The 23,596-nt window shown below is 44.0% G+C and overlaps 1 protein-coding gene and 1 non-coding gene across 2 annotated transcripts in view; both read right to left on the bottom strand.

Moving 5' to 3' along the window:
- Positions 1–23,596, bottom strand: part of LOC106579089 (alpha-tectorin) — a 55,569-nt gene that overhangs the window by 24,139 nt on the left and 7,834 nt on the right. The window contains exons 4-11 of the mRNA XM_014158636.3: positions 9,823–9,944; positions 8,534–8,812; positions 8,254–8,349; positions 7,544–7,697; positions 6,902–7,302; positions 4,872–5,451; positions 4,170–4,753; positions 1,876–2,446 (exon numbers count right to left, since the gene is read on the bottom strand). Of these exons, the coding sequence (XP_014014111.1) occupies positions 1,876–2,446; positions 4,170–4,753; positions 4,872–5,451; positions 6,902–7,302; positions 7,544–7,697; positions 8,254–8,349; positions 8,534–8,812; positions 9,823–9,944 (2,787 nt within the window). The remainder of the gene's footprint in view (positions 1–1,875; positions 2,447–4,169; positions 4,754–4,871; positions 5,452–6,901; positions 7,303–7,543; positions 7,698–8,253; positions 8,350–8,533; positions 8,813–9,822; positions 9,945–23,596) is intronic.
- trnaa-ugc (transfer RNA alanine (anticodon UGC)) lies at positions 17,258–17,332 on the bottom strand. The gene has a single exon. It is a non-coding gene; the product is annotated as a tRNA-Ala (tRNA).

Below are 23,596 nucleotides of genomic sequence, written 5' to 3' on the forward strand. Positions count from 1 at the left end.
GTACTGTACTGACTCAGGGCAGAGCAAGCTGTTTGCTAATTCATTAAAACCCGTTCATTGTGATAAAATAATTTTAATACAGTAGCTAGGTAATTAGCTAGTTTTCTTATGGAAGGAGCATTGTATTTAATGCAAAAGCATTAAAGCAACAAACAAAAAATTCTATGACAGAAACTTAAGTCGATCTCAGATTGATTATCTGAGGTCAAGTTAACCTCCCCTTTAATATAAGAAAGTCATGACCATCATGCTTTTAGGGAAAAGGATACTTTTTTTTTTTTTTTTACATGTATTAAACTGGGGCATCAGGTAGCCTAGCGGTTAGAGTGTTGGGCCAGCAACCGAAAGTTTGCTAGATCGAATCCCCAAGCTGACACGGTAAAAATCTGTCGTTCTGCCCCCGAACAAGGCAGTTAACCCACTGTTCCTAGGCCTGTCATTGTAAATAAGAATTTGTTCTTAACTGACTTGACTAGTTAAATAAAGGTCAAATAAAAACTAAAAACAGTTTGACCAATTTACCCCATTGGACACAACATCCTGATTGTTATTCTTATCAATTATAAGAAACATATAAATAAATATTCATTGTTATTCTCTAGATTTTTGGGGTTTCTTCTACAAAGTAGGTCATTGCCCTTATAAAATGCCATTGACCTTTAAGAGTTCTGTTGTTGTGCTGCTGTGCCTAAACCATGCTTAAAACTCTGGTTGTAACTGCATTTGTTAAACAATGCCTCTCGCGCAAGTGAAGGTGTAGAGAAAAGAATGTGGTAGCAATGGAAAACTGCTTTCAAAAGCATTTTCCCGTGATTGCATTAAGAATTGTTGTGCATTGACTGCTTGCACCTCGAGAGGAACATTTATCACACAACAACAAGCTGACTAGGTAAATAGGTAAACTATCCTACTATAGGGCTGTCTAACAACATCACATGGCACTGGAAAGTTGCATCCTGAGTAATAAAGTTTAGGCGTTGAATTACTTTGCCAAGAGCTACAGTAGGCTACACACCGCTGTTTGAATTGAGCGCATTATAGACTATCGTTATGGATTATTCTCTTCTGAACACAGGAGTGTAAGCAACAATCATGTCAGTTCAGCACAAATATTTCGTAGAACAGGCATGCTTCTGTATTAGGCTGTCATCTCTAAACTCAATCCCCCTGAGATTTATTTTTTATTGCGGATCTACACTGATCTAAAAAACGACCTCTCCAGAATCCATATGATGGAAATCCGTCAGTGACAGAGAACTTTAACTCCTGATTTAGTTTTGCACTAGCTGGTTGGTTAGTTTCTCTTACGTTTCATATGAAGTGATTGGCTCAAGCTTAGCTAACATGTTAATAATAGACAAGCTTCAGAAACATGAAACTCCTTAGCTAGATTTAAAATTGCGCGACTGAGACCTCCTCCAAATCAAACTCCAAAATGAATTACAGATCTCTTGATTCATCTTGATTTATTCAGACTATTTTTGAGGGCGACATAGTAATAACTGTTGTTGCTAGTTAACATGCTAAGATTCATGGGAAGAAGTTGCTTCCAAGGGTGCTGAGTCGCAATAGCATGCCCACTCGATAAATAGGCTTCCGAAGGGCACTGGGCGCAGTGAGATTGACCTGATTAAGTCATGAATGCTCATGTCGAGTGATTGAGTGATCGAAGTGCTCGTTTTGAGATTCAGACTATATGTATTATGCCCGTCAATGCTAGTATTATATAATTTATTATACTCCACTATACTTCTTATACTATACTGCCGTTGAAGGGCATAATAAGTATACATGAACCAGCTTTTGATACATGTGCATTTTAATGTAGGGGTTCAGCTGACGTGCAGCGTATGCAATAATGCTACTGGTGCTCACCACAACCAGTGACATCCCTCCAGTTTCCCACTGTGATGCCACTCTGTTGGCACATTAGGGCGTAACCACGAAGAGCCTCACACAGGACCCCTGGGGCCCCGCCTGCTTCAATCAAATCCTCCACACACTCTTCCACCCGCTCCCGTGGGTCCACCCTGCTCTGGCACAAAGAGAACGGCCCACTAGACAAAGCCATAAGGCCACATGACTGGTTAGAATAGTAAACAGTAGTGTTCTGTCCAATTTGTGGCAGCACCCTATTTTCCGTTTCCACACAGTGCGCCGAGAGGGACCCGTCCCGCCAACTGTCTCCAAAGAGTTGCGAGTTGTTGACCAGAACACCGTTCGGGGTTCGAAAGTCGTCGTGCCTGTGGCCGTTGTAGTTGCCACACAGACCACTGAGGGAGCTGTTGTAGGTGCCTGGTGTGGTGACCCGGACCAAGTGAGGCCAGTCAATTTGGACGGTGACATCAAAGGAGGTGTGTAGGACGATGCTGTTGACACTGCTGTGGAAGACCTGGATGTGGCCGGACTCGGTGCTAAAGGGCAATCGGATCAGCTGACCGTTCACCTATGGTGGGATTCAAGGGGATCAATTCGTTAGGAAATGTGGGATTTGAGATTTGACAAAACACTGGAGAGTTAAAGGGATTTGTAATTCGGGTGAACTATCCCTTTAAAGGAATTGAGTACATGATAGAGAGGTTTTAAAAGCTTCTAGAATAAATCTCTCTCCCAGTAAAGTATTTAAAATATAATTGTATATATAAACTCGGCAAAAAAAGAAACGTCCTCCCACTGTCAACTGCGTTTATTTTCAGCAAACTTATTAACGTGTAAATATTTGTATGAACATAACAAGATTCAACAACTGAGACATAAACTGAACAAGTTCCACAGCCATGTGACTAACAGAAATGGAATAATGTGTCCCTGAACAAAGGGGGGTCAAAATCAAAAGTAACAGTCAGTATCTGGTGTGGCCACCAGCTGCATTAAGTACTGCAGTGCATCGCCTCCTCATGGACTGCACCAGATTTGCCAGTTCTTGCTGTGAGATGCATTCCCACTCTTCCACCAAGGCACCTGCAAGTTCCCGGACATTTCTGGGGGGAAAGGCCCTAGCCCTCACCCTCTGATCCAACAGGTCCCAGACGTGCTCAATGGGATTGAGATCCGGGCTCTTCGCTGGCCATGGCAGAACACTGACATTCCTATCTTGCAGGAAATCACGCACAGAACGAGCAGTATGGCTGGTGGCAGGAAGGGTACCACATGAGGGAGGAGGATGTCTTCCCTGTAACGCACAAATTGATCCCGCTCCAGAGTACAGGCCTCGGTGTAACGCTCGTTCCTTTGTCGATAAACGCGAATCAGACCATCACCCCCGGTGAGACAAAATCGCAACTCGTCAGTGAAGAGCACTTTTTGCCAGTCCTGTCTGGTCTGGGGACAGTGGGTTTGTGCCCATAGGCGACGTTGTTTCCGGTGATGTCTGGTGAGGACCTGCCTTACAACAGGCCTACAAGCCCTCAGTCCAGCCTCTCTCAGCCTATTGCAGACAGTCTGAGCACTGATGGAGGGATTGTGCGTTCCTGGTGTAACTCAGGCAGTTGTTGTTGCCATCCTGTACCTGTCCCGCAGGTGTGATGTTCAGATGTACCTATCCTGTGCAGGTGTTGTTATACGTAGTCTGCCACTGCGAGGACGATCAGCTGTCCGTCCTGTCTCCCTGTAGTGCTGTCTTAGGCGTCTCACAGTACGGGCATTGTAATTTACTGCCACATCTGCAGTCCTCATGCCTCCTTGCAGCATGCCTAAGGCACGTTCATGCAGATGAGCAGGGACCCTGGGCGTCTTTCTTTTGGTATTTTTCAGAGTCAACAGAAAGGCCTCTTTAGTGTCCTAAGTTTTCATAACTGTGACCTTAATTGCCTACCGTCTGTAAGCTGTTAGTGTTAAGAACCGTTCCACAGGTGCATGTTCATTAATTGATTATGGTTCATTGAACAAGCATGGGAAACAGTGTGGGAAACCCTTTACAATGAAGATCTGTGAAGTTATTTGGATTTTTACGAATTATCTTTGAAAGACAGGGTCCTGAAAAAGGGACGTTTCTTTTTTTGCTGAGTTTATATATATAAAAAAAATTAAATCATACATCCGGGAGAAAAAAACTAAATCTGATATATCTGATACATTTGAGCAATGTCATGACTCATGACACATTCAATACACTTTGTGGTTGGCAAGTTATCTGTAGTTACATTGTATTACTGAGGAATGGCACTGACCTGCACTCTGCTCCCACCTCCCATCTCAATGTACACCTGTGTCCCCACCGCCTCAAATTTCAGCATCTGGGTGAAACCCTGCTGGCCTCTGGGTATTTTCTCTGCTGACACCACAAAGTGAGTGTGGGGGGACCACCCCATGACCCTGGCCAGGATCAGCCCACAAGCCCCGGGGTACTGGAAGGTCACTCCGTCAAAAGTGCGGTAGGACCTGGGTCCTTCCACCCAGCAGGTGGCGTAGCTGGTTGGTCTGCAGCCCCTCTCCCCATCCTCCACGCTGCAGGCCTCAAGTTCTCCACACCCATGGGAATAACAGGTCATGGAGCCACGGCTGCAGATGCAACGCCTGCCGCAGTCCTGGTCCAGTACGACGGTCGCTCCCGAGCTGTAGTAGCGGTTTTCGAAGGTGCAGCCACACTGGGCGAGGGGTACGCACACCCCAGCACTCAGGACGTAACCAAGGTTACAGATACAGCTTTCCTGGGAGGGGAGGGGGCAGCCATGGGAGGCATTGAGATTGCTGCAGGTGGCAGGACAGCTTGTGCCCTGGGACTCAAAGTGACTGTTGGCTGGGCAGGAGATTTCTGATGGAATACAATGGAAAGAGAAATGGTGAAAACATATGCTAGTTGAATTTTTATGATGCAATTCGGTGGAACAGAGACCATAGTTACAAGATTGATTGGCACATACAGTACATACCACAGAAGCCTTGCCTCCTCCATAATCCTGGCTGTATGCCATGCTGTTGGCACTGGGTGGCATACACGCTGAGGGACTGGCACAGAATGGGCTGGTACCCTCCCCCCACGCACAGATCATAGACGCAGCTCTCCTCATAGGTCTGGGGGGGCAGCTGGTCGTGGCATGGGGCAAATGGTCCAGACGGGTCCTGGAGGATACCGCAGTGAGCTATGTTGCCATAAAGGCTCCTCTGGGAGGTGGTGCAGAAGGCACAGTCCAACCCAGCACACTGGACCCTCTCACAGGCCGGGTCGTTGTCCCCAGACGCCTGCCAGCTGTTGGCAAAGTCAACATCGGAGGTCAGGATCTGTCCCGTGCGAGAGAGGAAGTCATCCTCGCGGTGGTTGTTGAAGGTTCCGCACAGACCGCAGGTGGCGTTGAAGTAGTTGAAAGGTACACTGATTCTCACATAGTGGTTGGCGTCATACATCACCAGCAGGCCAAAATCGGTGCTGACTGCCAGGGAGAAACCAGACTGGTAGACCTGGATGGTGCCATTACGGAGGGAGAACGGGGTGGAGGCAAAGCTTCCGTTGACCTGGATGCGCAGAATGAGTAGAAATCATAACATTGAGGGGTATGAGAGTGAGAAGGACATAATTAGAACACTACTATACTACACTTTATATACGTAAGTATGAGGACAGTCCTTCAAATTAGTGGATTCAGCTATTTCAGCCAAACCTGTTGCTGATAGGTGTATAAAATTGAGCACAAAGCCATGCAATCTCCATAGACAAACATTGGCAGTAGAATGGCCTTACTGAAGAGCTCAGTGACTTTCAACGTGGCACCGTCATAGGATGCCACCTTTCCAACAAGTCAGTTTGTCAAATTTCTGCCCTGCTAGAGCTGCCCCGGTCAACTGTAAGTGCTGTTATTTTGAAGTGGAAATGTCTAGGAGCAACAACTGCTCAGCTGTGAAGTGGTAGGCTACACAAGCTCACACAACAGGACCACCGAGTGCTGAAGCACGTAGCGTGTAAAAATTGTCTGTCCTCGTTGCAAGACTTACTCCAAACTGCCTCTGGAAGCAATGTTAGCACAACAACTGTTCGTCAGGAGCTTCATGAAATGTGTTTCCATGGCCGAGCAGTCGCACACACAAGCCTAAGATATGGAAGGGTGTGAAGCTCGCCGCCATTGGACTCTGGAGCAGCAGAAACACGTTCTCTGTAGTGATGAATTACGCTTCACCATCTGGCAGTCTAATGGACAAATCTGGGTTTGGTGGATGCCAGGAGAATGTTACTTGCCCGAAAGCAAAGTGCCAACTGTAAAGTTTGGTGGAGGATGAATAATGGTCTGGGGCTGTTTTTCATGGTTCGGGCTAGGCCCCTTAGTTCCAGTGAATATAAATCTTAACACTACAACATACAATGACATTCTAGACGATTCTGTGCTTCCAACTTTGTGGCAACAGTTTGGAGAAGGCCCTTTCTTGTTTCAGCATAACAATGCCCCCATGCACAAAGCGAGATCCATACAGAAATGGTTTGTCGAGATTGGTTTGGAAGAACTTGACTGGCCTGCACAGAGCCCTGACCTCAACCCCATCAAACACCTTTGGGATGTATTGGAACGCTGACTGTGAGCCAGGCCTAATTGCCCAGCATCAGTGCCCGCCGTCAATAATGTTCTTCTGGTTGAATGGAAGCAAGTCCTTGCAGCAACGTTCCAATATCTATGGAAAAACCTTCCAAGAAGAGGTGAGGCTGTTATAGCAGCAAAGGGGGGACCAACTCCATATTAATGCCCATGATTTTGTAATGAGATGTTCAATGAGCAGGTGTCCACATACTTTTGGTCATGCAGTGTATATCATAAAAGTAAAAATAATACTTCCTACAGCATTATGAAGAGACAATTCAACGAAGTGCAAGTTAACATTTTTGTCAAGTATGTGCAATGCGATGTGAAATCAACAGTAATAAACATCAATCTTGCTTGAGTGACAAAGAAACTCTTACATGTGTACCGGCACTGACCTTTGCCTCGGCTTGGTGACCTTTGATCAGCTCTATCTCCACGTCGTAAACAGATACCCTCACCAGACGGGTCCAGGACACCCGGGTGCTACCACGGTTCTCGTTCTTTCCCTCCACACGGTAGTAGGGCAATCCATGGCCACACTCCTCTGACAGGACATAAGTGCAGGTGCCCTGGAAGTGGAACAAGCTTCCGTCAAAGGTATAGTAGTGGGGGTCACCGGAAACGGTGCAGGTGCTGCGTTCAATTGTTTGGCAGGAGAACCGGAAGGCGTCGGGTTGACAGATTTGGGAAAAGGAGCAGGGTTGGCTCTGGCACTGAATGCCTGTGCTGGTGCAGGTGCACCTCTGTCTGCAGCTGTTGTCACTCCAGAAGGAGTCACCCAACTGGACAGGAGAACCTGAAAGAGAGTGATAGAAGATGTCTCATGCAGCCAATGTTATGGGGTAAGGACAGAAACCTGAACAAGATGTAATTCATTTCATTTAAACCTAGGCAGAGTCTCTCAGTAACATGATGCACAACCATCACTTAAAAAAAAAAAATTGAATATAGTTTGTCTATTTTGGAAAAGAACAGTAATTCTGTTCAAATGAAAATAATGGGGCTCCTATGTTATGTATTTATATTGTTGTTCTCACCATTGAAAGTACAGCCTCTTGATCCATGGTCTGTGCGAAAGGCCCAGCGACCTGCAACATTGACGTTACTGGTGGAGCTTAACGTTGTAAAATTGCTTTGAAATGATCCAGGGATCGAGAAGTGGTGGGTGGAGTTGATTGTGTCATAGCCAGCCTAGTAAAAAAAAAAGAATTGACAAACGTATTTAAAAAATTGAATGATGAACAAACAAATTTACATCACCAGACAATATATATTTTTGTTGTTGTTGCAGAAACGCCTTCTTGAACGTGAACTTTCATGTGCCTTAATTACAAACTTGTATGGGATCAGTAAATATTGAGTTTTGCCAAGGAGAAATCACTGAGCTATATAGGGAGAAAGACAGGATCCTTTCTGGCTAGCCATGATTGGCTGAGACAATGGAGAAGGTTGACCATGCTGACATGTGAATTCTTAAAGAGTGGGGTGGATCTATGGCTTAAGAGGGTGTGAACGATGGTGAATGATCGTAAACAAAGAAGTCCTCTCCAGCACTCAAAATCTTTCAAGGGTATTTTCTCCTACTTGTATCCTAAGTGGAATAACAAGTTTACCAACTTTTAAAGCAGAATAACTTTCCCATGCTTCCTCCAATCACAATGAATTATAGACAAGATCTGAATCTAAACTTTTGTACATAAGCCCCCTTTGGGATAGACAGTCACAATTATGCATTCATTCTTCTGACCTGAATGCTGCGTTGTGCTGGTGCAATCTGCCCATAGTTCATCAGGACAAAAGAGGATTGGACACCAGCAATCAGAACCACTTGGAATGTGGTTTCCTGACATTAAGGAAATGAGAGAAAGATTTTAATACATCACCTACTGTATAATGTAACAATTTTGCCCACCATAAGAAATCCCATGTAATTTCTATTTCATATCATTGCTTCACAGGTGTTGTATCAATTGCCTTGACAATAAGCATTACTTTTGATAGATATAGAACCACAAGAAAAGTCTTACCGTTCCTGTATTGGGGTAGTAGGCTACCCTATCCCATGTAGCAATGAAGACCAAATTAGCAGAGAAGCCCAGGTTTGGGAAGTACTGATTGATATCTTGTGTGGCCTGTTGAAGAACACTACCGGTGATGTACTGCTGGTAAAAGATGTTACCATTCACTCGGTTGTCCAAATCGGTCCAAAATGGAGCTATGAGATCTATTGTGGAATGTGCAGGAAAACTGTATGGTGTGTAGCTGTACCATGCTTGGTTGAACGTCAGGTGTCCATTGTGGTTAACCTTAAATCAAATGAGTTCATTGAAAAATGGCAAATGGTTACACAATTATTTTGTTTATTTGTACTGTATATCAGAACAGGTTTTGAATTGCTTAAAGGAGTAGTTCAGGCTTTTACAACTTGATGTTAGATGGTTCCTCAACCTGAAAGTAGTCTATGGATCAGGAGAAACTGTGTTTTGTATCAATTTCGAATCTCTGAGGTTGGAATAATACTGTGAAATTGTGAAAATACGGATAATGTCCTTAGTGTGAGAGCTGTTTGAAAAGACCACTTGAAATTTCAACCTGTTTTGATGGGATGGAGTTTGTCTGCCTGGTGACATCACCAGGTGATAAATTAGTTAATAGACCAATAAGAAGGAGAGTTCAAAACCTCTCTGCCTATAAGAGCTAGTTTTCCCCTCCCCACTCAGACCACTTCCAGACAATCCTAGCAAAATTATTGCTCTTGGCTAAAAAACTATTAATTGAAAACACGCACAGGTACTCAATTGTTACTCAAAGGCCAAATCACCTTTGACTAACATTAAACAAAATATTAATATTTGAGTTGATTTCAGATGATGTGGAAAAAATAAAACATGCGCACATGCCCCTATCACCAAAAATGATCCGCTTGTTATGGCTATAGTGAGCTGAAGTTTGTAGCAGAAAAAAAAAATGGATTACAGTTTCTCCTGGCCCATAGACTACTTTCAAGGTGAGGAACCATCTAACATCAAGTTGTATAATCTTGAACTACTCCAGGAGGCATTCCAGCATACGTTTTTGAGGCATGCAACATCTTAACAGCATATTCTGATTGTAAAGTGGTTTACTGGTTGAACAGACATCATAGAACCAGATTACATCCAGGTAAACAATGGCATCTTGATTTTTCCCAACCAATATTCAACCTGACCAGCAAAAGAAGTCATAATGCATTGCATGCAGTTTTGCCCGCTAAGATATTCAAAATACACAACAGGTTTCATGCAACAGAGATAAAGAAATATACATTTCTACCCACATATATCTGGTGGTACGTGTTTCCAAAATAGACAAATGGCTGGCTCAGGGGTATAAGAGGGGAACTTCCATCATCTGATCTGGAACTCATGGTGTCTCCAGCCCCAAATGGATAGAGTGGTCCTGAGATGAACAAAATGCCCCATTATCATAAAAAAGTAATTATCCAGCCATATTTCACCACACTGGCAATTATTTCAAGTGAGTTATTCGATCACCAACCGGTGATCAGGTCAGCAAAGTATAACCTGTCCATCAAAGTGGATCAACAATACACCAAGATAACTATAATTTTTTTTGTACTATTAATAGTAAAAAAAACAACATTTTACATTTGATTTCACAAAGCATATCTAATTGTATTATATCTGGTAGGAATCTAATAAATATTTGGAGGAATTATTCAAGTGTGATTAAATCACTCAGAAGTCTGGTTCTTTCACTTTTTAAATGCATGTGCCAATCAGCAGAAATGCCTTCACTGGTTGGCAACAATCAATGCACACAACAAAGAGGACATATATTTAGCCTGATAGCATCATCCTCATATTTCCAGCTAATCACATACTGTATAGCAAATTACCTGAAGGCCCACCTATTACCAGTAAGTCAAATGTTTGCAAGTTCCTTTTCCTGGTGGGCAATGAAGGTTGATAAGTGAACAAAAGCATTGCAGGTCATTTAGCAAATTACCTCTTCATTGTCAGGGGACATTTAAAACCTCTTAAGGATCCGCCCCTTTTTTCAATTTTCGACTAAAATGACATACCCACATCTAACTGCCTGTAGCACAGGCCCTGAAGCAAGGATATGCATATTCTTGGTACTATTTGAAAGGAAACACTTTGAAGTTTGTGGAAATGTGAAAGGAATGTAGGAGAATATAACACAACAGATCTGGTAAAAGATAATACAAAGACAAAACCAACCATTCTTTTGTATTTTTTTGTACCATCTTTGAAATGCAAGAGAGAGGCCATAATGTATTATTCCAGCCTAGGTTCAATTTAGATTTTGGCCACTAGATGGCAGCAGTGTATGTGCAAAGTATTAGACTGATCAAATAAACCATTGCATTTCTGTTCTAAATTTTGTGTCAATACTGCCCAAATGTACCTAATTTGTATATTAATAACTTTTCATGTTCAAAATTGTGCACTCTTCTCAAACAATAGCATGGTCTTATTTCGCTGTAATAGCTACTGTAAATTGGACAGTGCAGTTAACTTATATTCTTGTTAATCTAACTGCCAATATCAGATATATCTATGTCTTGGGAAATTTTCTTGTTACTTATAACTTCATGCTAATCGCATTAGCCTACGTTAGCTCAACCGTCCCGTGCACAGGACACCGATCCCTAAGAGGTTTTAAGGCAATTGAATTGACACCTGCTATGATAAATCCACACTTTTGGCAATAATCTTTTCATGAGGTACTTTGATTAGGGCTGTGTCGGTCACGAAATTTCATCAGCCGGTGATTGTCAAGCAAATAGCTGTCGGTCTCATGATAATTGACCGTTAATCAACATAAACATATTTAGCATCTACTGGCTTCCACACATAGTCTACAAGCCACTGATGCAGACCTTTGGAACATCTCAATTTTACATTTTTTTTATAAATCCATGTAATATAGCCCAAACCTTTAGACAGGTCTAAAGAAACATGATATGAAGAAATTGTAGTCTATTTCAGAAGAACAGAATAGCATACTCCGAGTTGTCCTTATGTTAGGTCCTGATCTGGCTATGCCAAATGGCTGTGGGCTAGACTAGTTCATTTAGCAGACAAGATTTACTTAGAATTCCGTGGCATTATTTTATAGTATGAAGAATACAATTTAACAAAGCTGAATTAAATAGAAAGGATATTTTCTCCAACAATTTGAGGGAGTGCGCACATGCGGCTATTCTGTGTTGAGCGGTTGACAAAGAAGTAGGTACTCCTATATGCTTAATTTAGAGTTATTAATGTAACTTCAGTTGTACTACAAATGTTGGGCTATATGTTTAGATCTTTTTTACTCCCTTTTTCTCCTCAATTTCGTGATATCCAATTTAGATCCAATTATGATCTTGTCTCATCGCTGCAATTCCTCAACAGGCTCGGGAGAGGCGAAGGTAAAGTAATTTGTCCTCCGAAACATGACCCGCCAAACCGTGCTTCTTAACACCCACTCGCTTAACCCGGAAGCCAGCTGCACCAATGTGTTGGAGGATTGACGACCGAAGTCAGCCTGCAGGTGCCCGACCCGCCACAAGAAGTTGCTAGAGCACGATGAGCCAAGTAAAGCCCCCCTAGCCAAACCCTCCCCTAACCTGGATGACGCTGGGCCAATTGTGCGCCACCTTATGGGACTCACACAGCTTGGGATTGAACCCCAGGTTGCAATGATGCCGCAACACTGCAATGCAGTGCCTTAGACCGCTGCACCACTCGGGAACCCCATGTTTAGATTTTTTTATACATTATAAGGCTGCATGATGCAACTCTAATGATGATTTGAAAATAGTCGGTTGAAAAGAATGAGCTCTGCTTTGTTTTTTTGCGAAGACTGTACAGACTGCATCAGTCTCTCATTCACAATTTGACAAACACTTGCTAATGCCTCAAATTTCCTGGCGGCATCCCCTTTGTGTGGCCGTAATGCACCATAAAACAATCCATGCCTTTTTTGGCCAGTGGCCATTGTGTCCTTGGCCTGGAGTGCTGCGTTGTGCCCTTCTCCCTGACTGCTGCGTGATCCGAAGCACCTCTCACTCACATGGCACTCCATCACGTGATCGGGTCTTTCTCACAGACTACAAGTGAAGACAGACTGTGAGAGAAATTACAGGGTCATGTTATAAATACTGTTATTGCATCAAATGGTTGTTTAATGCAACAGAATAGGGGGTTCTTAGAACACTCATCTGTGTATGTTCTACTGAGAATGGGCCTCTGGAGGCTTAATGCTGACAGTAGATTTACGATGCCTTAGGCCACATTCCATTCATGTGAGTGAGATTGCTCCGGTTTTACTGGAAGGTACCAGGGAGAGATGGCTCGGGGCCAGACCCTGGTTTCTACACAATGAGAACGGTCTTTACAGCAGATACGGTCTGATGTGAATTAGTATCTTTCATACAACTCTTAACCTTGTGACCCCTTAACCTTGTGACCCATCTATTGTTTGTCATGAACATTCAGGAGGATGTAGTTTGCTATAAAAAGGTGTTGTATTCTTTGTCTCAGGGCTCTCAACAAATCATCTGTGGGTGATTTGTCGATCAGCCCTCATTATCGTAGAGCACTCAATCGATTCACTTTGTACGTGTGCGCTGTATTGACCTGCTCCCTTATTAATAAGTGAATAAAGATTTTGTTTTAGTATAACTCTGACACGTGTGATACGTTTGTCTCTCATTTGATAGTAAAGAAATTAAACACCCGAAGACACATCAGGGACGCAACTGCACACATCCTTATCCAATTCCGAAGTGTATATTGAAGATATTGGAAAAACTGTCCACATTTACTTTTTGTCAGCCAACAAGACGTGTAGGCCTAACGAACAACAAAGCACAAGCCTATGTCAATCTACTATCCCCCATAGTACAAAAGTTAACCTATTCTATTCTGTGCGAGGAAACAAATATTCCAAACACAGTCTGGGACAGTTCTGGGATGCGATAGAGCCCAAACTAATACAACCACTAGCATAATATTTTTTTTTCTCGCAATGTGACTGATGGAACAGATCAGAATGTTTAGTTTAAAATGTTGATAAACTATTAGGCTATTACATGGCAGTAGGCTATATATGAGAATGTTCCCCAAACTTGAAACTCACGCGCTGCTTATGTATTCCAGTCAGGCTCTACACCCCTTATAAAGGGGATTAATGTTATTTGGCCACTTTAGTTGTGAAACAAACCTTATCAAAACATAAAGGTCTATGGGCTAGGTTACATGAGGTGTGCGACTATGATTTGAAAAAGTTGAAAAAAATTGTTTCTTGCCTTACGCTGGACATCATTGTCACGTCCTGACCAGTATAAAGGTTATTTGTTATGGTAGTTTGGTCAGGATGTGGCAGAGGGTATTTGTTTTATGTGGTTCGGGGTGGTGGTTTTGTAGAAGGGTATTTGATTTATGTATTCCGGGGTTTTTGGGCACTGTTCTATGTTAATGTATTTCTATGTTTAGTCTAGTTAGTTGTATTTCTATGTTTAGGTTAATGGGGGGTTGGACTCTCAATTGGAGGCAGGTGCTTTCTGGTTGCCTCTGATTGAGAGTCCTATATATGGGTATGTGTTTGGTTTAGTGTTTGTGGGAGATTGTTTCTTGTTTTGCCTGTGTGAGCCTTACAAGACTGGTTTGTTGTTCGTGAGTTCGTTGACATTTTGTTATTTTGGTGTTCACTTTATTTTGTAAATAAATCAAGATGAGCATCCACATTCCTGCTGCGTTTTGGTCCTCCATTCCCGACGACAACCATGACAGAATCTCCCACCACAAATGGACCAAGCAACGGAGTAAGGAGCAAGGGGATTTTGAGATGGACTGGTGGAAGAAATGGACCTGGGAGGAAGTTCTGGACGGGGCTGGACCTTGGCACCAGGCTGGGGAATACCGTCGCCCACGGGAGGAAATCGAGGCAGCCAAGGTGGAGAGGCGAAGGTATGAGGCCTTGTACGCGCCGATAAAACACGAGAGGCATCCCCAAGAATTTCTTTGGGGGGGGCACACGGGTAGTTTGGCTGGGCCAAGGGTGAGCCCTAAGCCAGCTACCCATGCTTATAGGAAGGGTCGTATGGAGTGGAGAGCGCCGTGTTTTGCTGAAGTGCGCACAATCTCGCCCATACGCACGCACAGTCCAGTGCGAGTTATTCCAGCCCCTCGCAGATGCCGTGCTAGAGTGGGCATCCAGCCTGGTAGGAGGATGCCTGCGCAGTGCGTCTGGTTGCCGGTACACCTCCTAGGACCAGGCTACCCTACTCCCGCTCTACGCACGGCAACCATCAGGCCCCTGCACAGCCCAGTTCGCCCTGTTCTAGCACCCCGCTCGTACAGGGCTACTAGTTCCATCCAGCCAGGACGGGTTGTGCAGGAGGTGCGATCAAGACCGCCTGTGCGCCTCCATGGCCCGGTGTTTCCAGTTCCTGTCTCTCGTGCTGACCCGGAAGTGCGAAACCCCAGTCTGGCACGTCCAGCACCACGCATCAAGCTTCCAGTCCGACTCGGCCTGTTCCCGCTCCCCGCACTAGCCCTGAGGTGCGTGTCCCCAGGCTGATACCTCCAGTACCAGCACCACGCATCAGGCTTCCAGTGCGTCAGCCCAGCCTCGAGAGTTCGGCAACAGTGTGCAGTCCAGAGCATCCGGCAACAGTGTGCAGTCCAGAGCATCCGGCAACAGTGTGCAGTCCAGAGCATCCGGCAACAGTGTGCAGTCCAGAGCATCCGGCAACAGTGTGCAGTCCAGAGCATCTGGCAACAGTGTGCAGTCCAGAGCATCCGGCAACAGTGTGCAGTCCAGAGCATCCGGCAACAGTGTGCAGTCCAGAGCATCCGGCAACAGTGTGCAGTCCAGAGCATCCGGCAACAGTGTGCAGTCCAGAGCATCCGGCAACAGTGTGCAGTCCAGAGCATCCGGCAACAGTGTGCAGTCCAGAGCATCCGGCTACAGTGTGCCTGCGACCCGGAACCGAGGGAGTCTGCCTGCGACCCGGAACAGGGTGAAATGGAAATTAACTGTGAACCGAGGGAGTCTGCCTGTGACCCGGGACCGAGGGGGTCGGCCTGCGACCCGGAACCGGGTGAGTCTAGCAGCAACCCGGAACTGAGTAAGCCTGACGATTTGGAACAAAAAATGATTAACTATGTATTTTATGAGTCTGCCTACAGTGTGGAATGGAGGAGGTCTGCCTACGATCTGGAACAAGGGGAGTCTGCCTACGGCCCGAAACTAATCAAGTCTGTCTGCATTCGGGAGGACAGTAGGCCGGAGCCTGAACCACCTCCTGTATAGGTGGGTTGGGGAGGGGGGGGTGTAGCACAAGTGCCGTCGGTGACGGCAGCCACCCTCCCTTCCCTCCCTTTAGTTTAGGGGGATTTTTGTTTTGTTGTTTTTTTTGGTTTATTTATGAGGTGCATCCGGGGTATGCACCTTTAGGGGGGGGGGGTACTGTCACGTCCTGACCAGTATAAAGGTTATTTGTTATGGTAGTTTGGTCAGGACGTGGCAGAGGATATTTGTTTTATGTGGTTCGGGGTGGTGGTTTTGTAGAAGGGTATTTGATTTATGTATTCCGGGTTTTTGGGCACTGTTATATGTTAATATATTTCTGTTTAGTCTAGTTAGTTGTATTTCTATGTTTAGGTTAATGGGGGGTTGGACTCTCAATTGGCGGCAGGTGCTTTCTCGTTGCCTCTGATTGAGAGTCCTATATATGGGTATGTGTTTGGTTTAGTGTTTGTGGGAGATTGTTTCTTGTTTTGCCTGTGTGAGCCTTACAAGACTGTTTGTTGTTCATGAGTTCTTTGTTATTTTGGTGTTCACTTTATTTTATAAATCAAGATGAGCATCCACATTCCTGCTGCGTTTTGGTCCTCCATTCCCGACGACAACCGTGACAATCATTCACAACTGATAATATATATTCACAAGTGATAGGCTAATATTGTCACCCATCAGACTATTCTTGATTTAATCGTGTCTTTACATATACTAAATAATATATGTGTGACATTTGTTTTGATTTAGAATGGATCATTATCATGCACCTGTCTCGAAGCAGGGGAAGAAAATACATGTCATCTATGCACTTAAATAGCAAATGGAGGACACTTTTCCCATGGTTCATTTTCATGACAGCCAGGTAGGCTATACTCCTGTTGTAAAGATAAGCAATGTGCTTAATATTAGGAAAGTTGAGAAATAAATATAGTAGACCTAGCCTATAGAAAGTTGATGGGAATCAACCTCTTTTTAATAGAGACCATCACTTTTCTTGCGTAATTGCATAATGGGCTCTCATGAAGTGTTTGATTAGATTTTCGATTACATTTGCAATAATGTCAGAGTGATTAGAGGGACAATAGAGTGCTGAGTACCAGGCAGTTAGCACGTTTGGTAGGATACTAATGACCATCAGCAGCATCAGAGCTTGGAGAAGCATAATTACAGTGACTAAACGGTCACGTGGAATTTGACTGCCTTCGTGACTCGTGACCGCCGGTAATACGGTCACCACAACAGCCCTCGTCTGATATGAACTGAAAAGAAGAATGACCCAGGGATGTGTTTGGAGACATTTAACATCAGGTGCTGTATTTGAATAATCATTTACATTACATTTTACATTTTAGTCATTTAGCAGACGCTCTTATCCAGAGCGACTTACAGTAGTGAATGCATACATTTCATTTTTTTTATTTTTTATTCCATACTGGTCCCCGTGGGAATCGAACCCACAACCCTGGCGTTGCAAACACCATGCTCTACCAACTGAGCCACACGGGACCGACCCGGAGGGAATGGCCGGAGGGAATGGCTGCCGTTTTATAGGCTCCCAACCAACTGTGCTATTTTGTTTGTTTTTTCGCATTGTTTGTAATTTATTTTGTACATAATGTTGCTGCTACCGTCTCTTATGACCGAAAAGAGCTTCTGGATATCAGAACAGCGATTACTCACCTCGAACTGGACAAAGATTTTTTCCAACGCAAATGATATATTGATTCCCCAAGACCAGGCCCAAATCCCTGTCATTTGCATGAAGAAAAGATGGAAATACAGGGGGCGGAGATCAGGGTGCCTTGTGAGAAATCGTTGGCAAGTGGGTAAACTGCCTCTACCATCTGTTCTATTGGCCAACGTGCAATCACTGGGAAATAAATTGGATGATTGCCGTTCTATATTATAGTAACCAATAAAGTGTTAAACAAATGAAAAAATATTTTCGATTATAGATTCTTCAAAGTAGCCACCTTTTGCCTTGATAACAGCTTTGCACACTCTTGGCATTCTCTCAACCAACTTCACCTGGAATGCTTTTCCAACAGTCTTAAAGGAGATCCCACATATGCTGAGCACTTGTTGGCTGCTTTTCCTTCACTTTGCTGTACATCTCATCCCAAACCATCTCAATTGGTTTGAGGTCGGGTGATTGTGGAGGCCAGGTCATCTGATACAGGACTCCATCACTCTCCTTCTTTGTCAAACAGACCTTACACAGCCTGGAGATGTGTTGGGTCATTGTACTGTTGAAAAACAAATGATAGCCCCACTAAGCACAATCCAGACAGGATGGCATATCGCTGCAGAATGATGTGCCTTCAATTCAAAATAAATTACCAACAGTGTCACAGCAAAGCATGCCCAAACCATCACACCTCCTCCTCCATGCTTCATGGTGGGAACCACACGGAGAACATCCGTTCACCTACTCCTCGTCTCACAAAGACACAGCGGTTGGAACCAAAAATCTCAAATTTGGACTTATCAGACCAAACAACAGATTTCCAACGGTCTAATGGCCATTGCCCGTGTTTCTTGGTCCAAGCAAGTCTCTTCTTATTATTGGTGTCCTTTAGTAGTGGTTTCTTTGCAACAATTTGACCATGAAGGCCTGATTCACACAGTCTCTTCTGAATAGTTGAGGTTGAGATGTGTCTGTCACTTGAACTCTGTGAAGCATTTATTTGGGCTGCAATTTCGGAGGCTGGTAACTCTAATGAACTTATCCTCTGCAGCAGAGGTAACTCCGGGTCTTCCTTTCCTGTGGCAGTCCTCATGAGAGCCAGTTTCATCATAGCGCTTGATGGTTTTTGCCACTGCACATTAAGAAACTTTCAAAGTCCTTGAAATTTTCCACATTGACTGACCTTCATGTCTTAAAGTGATGATGGACTGTTGTTGTTCTTTGCTTATTTGAGCTCTTCTTGTCATAATATGAACTTGTTATTTTACCAAATAGGGATATCTTCTGTATACCACCCTTACAGTGCCTTGCAAAAGTATTCATCCCCCTTGGCGTTTTTCCTATTTTGTTGCACTACAACCTGTAATTTAAATAGATTTTTACTTGGATTTCATGTACTGAACATACACAAAAAGAGTCCAAATTGGTGAAGTGAAATGCAAAAAAAGAACTTGTTTCAAAAATAAAAATAAAATATGAAATGGAAAAGTGATGCGTGCATATGTATTCACCCCCTTTGCTATGAAGCCCCTAAATAAGATCTGGGGCAACCAATTACCTTCAAGAGTCACATAATTCGTTAAATAAAGTCCACCTGTGTGCAATATAAGTGTCACATGATCTGTCACATGATCTCAGTATATCTACACCTGTTCTGAAAGGCCCCAGAGTCTGCAACCCCACAAAGCAAGGGGCACCACCAAGCAAGCGGCACCATGAAGACCAAGGAGCTCTCCAAACAGCTCAGGGACAAAGTTGTGGAGAAGTACAGATCAGGATTGGATTATAAAAAAATATCAGAAACTTTGAATATGGCACCACAATAACCCTGCCAAGAGAGGGCCGCCCACCAAAACTCACGGACCAGGCAAGGAGGGTATTAATCAGAGAGGCAACAAAGAGACCAAAGATAACCCTGAAGGAGCTGCAAAGCTCCACAGCGGAGATTGGAGTATCTCTCCATTGGACCACATTAAGCCGTACACTCCACAGACCTGGGCTTTACGGAGGTGTGGCCAGAAAAATGCCATTGCTTAAAGAAAATAATAAGCCAAAAGGCATGTTGGAGACTCCCCAAACATATGGAAGATGGTACTCTGGTCAGATGAGACTAAAATTGAGCTTTTTAGCCATCAAGGAAGATGCTATGTCTGGCGCAAACCCAACACCTCTCATCACCCCGGGAATATCATCCCCACAGTGAAGCATGGTGGTGGCAGCATCATGCTGTGGGGATGTTTTTCATCGGCAGGGACTGGGATACTGGTCAGAATTGAAGGAATGATGGATGGCACTAAATACAGGGATATTCTTGAGGGAAATCTGTTTCAGTCTTCCAGAGATTTGAGACTGGGATGGAGGTTCACCTTCTAGCAGGACAATGACCCTAAGCATACTGCTAAAGCAACACTTGTGTGGCTTAAGGGGAAACATTTAAATGTCTTGGAATGGCCTAGTCAAAGGTCAGACCTCAATCCAATTGAGATTCTGTGGTATGACTTAAAGATTGCTGTACACCAGCAGAACCCATCCAACTAGAAGTAGCTGGAGCAGTTTTACCTTGAAGAATGGGCAGAAATCCCAGTGGCTAGATGTGCCAAGCTTATAGAGACATACCCCAAGAGACTTGCAACTGTAATTGCTGCAAAAGTGGCTCTACAAAGTATTGACTTTGGGGGGTGGAATAGTTATGCACGCTCAAGTTTTCCGTTTTTTTGTCTTATTTCTTGTTTGTTTCACATACAATGTATATATTGCATCTTCAAAGTGGTAGGCATGTTGTGTAAATCAAATGATACAAATTCCAGGTTGAAAAAGCAAAAAAACTGGAAAAATGCCAAGAGGGGTGAATACTTTCGCAAGCCACTGTAACTTGTCACAACACAACTGATTGGCTCAAACACATTAAGGAAATAAATTCCATAAATTAACTTTAAACAAGGCACACCTGTTAATTCAAACGCATTCCAGGTGACTACCTCATGAAGGTGGTTGAGAAAATGCTAAGAGTATGCAAAGCTCTCATCAAGGCAAAGGATGGCTACTTTGAAGAATCTAAAATATAAAATATATTTCGATTTGTTTAACACTTTTTTGGTTACTACATGATGCCCTATGTGTTATTTCATAGTTTTGAAGTCCTCACTATTATTCTACAATGTAGAAAATAGTAAAAATAAAGAAAAACCCTGGAATGAGTAGGTGTGTCCAAACTTTTGACTGGTATTGTATATTATTCGTAGCTGTCTATTTACCACCACAAACCGATGCTGGCACTAAGATCGCATTCAACGAGCTGTATAAGGCCGTAAGAAGCGGCGCTCCTAGTGGCCGGAGACTTTAATGCAGACAAATTTAAATCGGTTTTACCTCATTTCTACCAGCATGTCACATGTGCAACCAGAGGAAAAAAAACTCTAGACCACCATTACTCCACACACAGAGACGCATACAAAGCTCTCCCTCGCCTTCCATTTGGCAGATCTGACCATAATTATATCCTCCTGATTCCTGCTTACAAGCAAAAACTAAAGCAGGAAATACCAGTGACTTGCTCAATACAGAAGTTGTCAGATGACACGGATGCTACGCTACAGGACGGTTTTGCTAGCAGAGACTGGAATATTTTCCGGGATTCATCCAATGGCATTGAGAAGTATAACACATCAGTCACCGGCATCATCAATAAGTGCATTGACGACGTTGTCCCCAGTGACTGCACATACATATCCCAACCAGAAGCCATACAGGCAACATCTGCACCGAGCTAAAGGCTAGAGCTGCCGCATTCAAAGAGCGGGACACTAATCCGGACGCTTATAAGAAATCCCGTTATGCCCTCAGACAAACCATCAAACAGGCAAAGCGTCAATACAGGACTAAGATTGAATCCTGCTACACTGACACTGATGCTCATCGGATGTAGCAAGGCTTGCAAACTATTATGGACTACAAAAAAAGCTGCCCAGTGACGCGAGCCTACCAGACGAGCTAAATGCCTTTGAAGCTCGCTTCGAGGCAAGCAACACTGAAGCATGCATGAGAGCACCAGCTGTTCCAGACGACTGTGTGATCACGCTCTCCATGGCCGATGTAAGCAAGACCTTTAAACAGGTCAACAATCAAAGGAAACAATCACACATGGATTACCAGGACGTTTACACAGAGCATGCACGGACCAACTGGCAAGTGTCTTCACTGACATTTTCAACCTCTCCCTGACCGAGTCTGTAATACCTACATGTTTCAAGCAGACCCCTACAGTCCCTGTGCCCAAGAAAGCGAAGGTAACCTGCCTAAATGACTACCACCCCATAGCACTCACTTCGGTAGTCATTTAGTGCTTTGAAAGGCTGGTTATGACTCACATCAACACCATCATCCTGGAAACCCAAGACACACTCCAATTCGCATACCACCCCAACAGATCCACAGATGGCACAATCTCAATCGCACTCCACACTGCCCTTTCCCACTTGGACAAAAGGAACACCTATGTGAGAATGCTGTTCATTGACTACAGCTCAGCGTTCAACACCATGGTGCCCTCAAAGCTCATCACTAAGCTAAGGACCCAGGGACTAAACACCTCCCTCTGCAACTGGATCCTGGCTGCTGCCAGGTGGTAAGGGTAGTCAACAACACATCTTCCACGCTGATCCTCAACACTGGTGCCCCTCATGGGTGCGTGCTTAGTCCTCTCTTGTACTCCCTGTTCACCAACGACTGCGTGGCCATGCATGACTCCAACACCATCATTACGTTTGCTGACAACACAACAGTGGTACAACGATGAGACAACCTATAGGGACAACCTATAGGGAGGAGGTCAGAGACCTGGCAGTGTGGTGCCAGGACAACAACCTCTCTCTCAATGTGAGCAAGACAAAGGAGCTGATTGTGGACTACAGGAAAAAGAAGGGCCGAACAGGCCCCCATTAACATCGACGGGGGTGTAGTGGAGCAGGTCGAGAGTTTCAAGTTTCTTGGTGTCCACATCACCAACAAACTATCATGGTCCAAACACACCAAGACAGTCGCGAAGAGGGCATGACAACACATTTTTCCCCTCAGGAGACTGAAAAGATTTGGCACGGGTCCCCAGATCCTCAAAAAGTTCTACAGCTACATCATCGAGTGCATCCTGACCGATTGCATCCCTGCCTGGTGTGGCAACTGCTCTGCAATCCGATCGTAAGGCGCTACAGAGGGTAGTGCGTATGGCTAGTACATCACTGGGGCCAAGCTTCCTGCCATCCAGGACCTATATACTAGGCAGTGTCAGAGGAAGGCCCAAAAAATTGTCAAAGATTAATCAAATGTCCACCCAACTATCTACATTAAATTATTGTTAATCTACTGTAACTGCAGTGTCCAATTTACAGTAGCTATTACAGTGAAAAAATGCCATGCTATTGTACCATGAAAATTGAAAAAAAGGGTCCATTCCTTAATAAGAGGTTTTAACTATTTCTTGATCTGCATTGTTGGTAAGAATTTCACGGTAAGGTCTACACCTGTTGTATTCGGCGCATTGTGACAAATACAATTTGATTTGATTTGATATAGAGGATGATGGTTGCAATCGGTATCTCAAGTAGAGTGAGGCCTAAAAGGGTTTTGTAAATGAGTATCAACCAGGGCATTTTATGTCTAGTATAAAGCGATGGACAATTTACAGAGGAGTACAGAGTGCAGTTGTGTGTCCTATAAGGAGCATTGGTGGCAAATCTTAGCCCTGTTTCTCTCTGCCTATGTATGAATTCCCCAAATCACCAACAGTAACCTATATTCAGATATCTGCTGCACACCTCAAACCTGTTATTTGCATGTCTTAGTCTTGTGAACTCTGACCTGTATACCCTAACCGTTTCACAGATAAACTCATTGTACAGGGTTATAACCCATGTGCGTAGGCCCCATATACTTTTTTACCACACATTTGTTACCAGAAAGGATTTGAAAGGACAATAGATGTCCATTCAGACCAAATACTTGTATAAGCCTTATATATCTCTAAACCCTATTACTATATAAATTAGGTCTCACTCCAGTGCCCAAGCTTCAACATTCATACAAACAAGGT

The sequence above is a fragment of the Salmo salar genome, chromosome 19 (genome assembly GCF_965601325.2).
Source record: "Salmo salar chromosome 19, fSalSal1, whole genome shotgun sequence".
Lineage (NCBI taxonomy): Eukaryota > Metazoa > Chordata > Actinopteri > Salmoniformes > Salmonidae > Salmo > Salmo salar.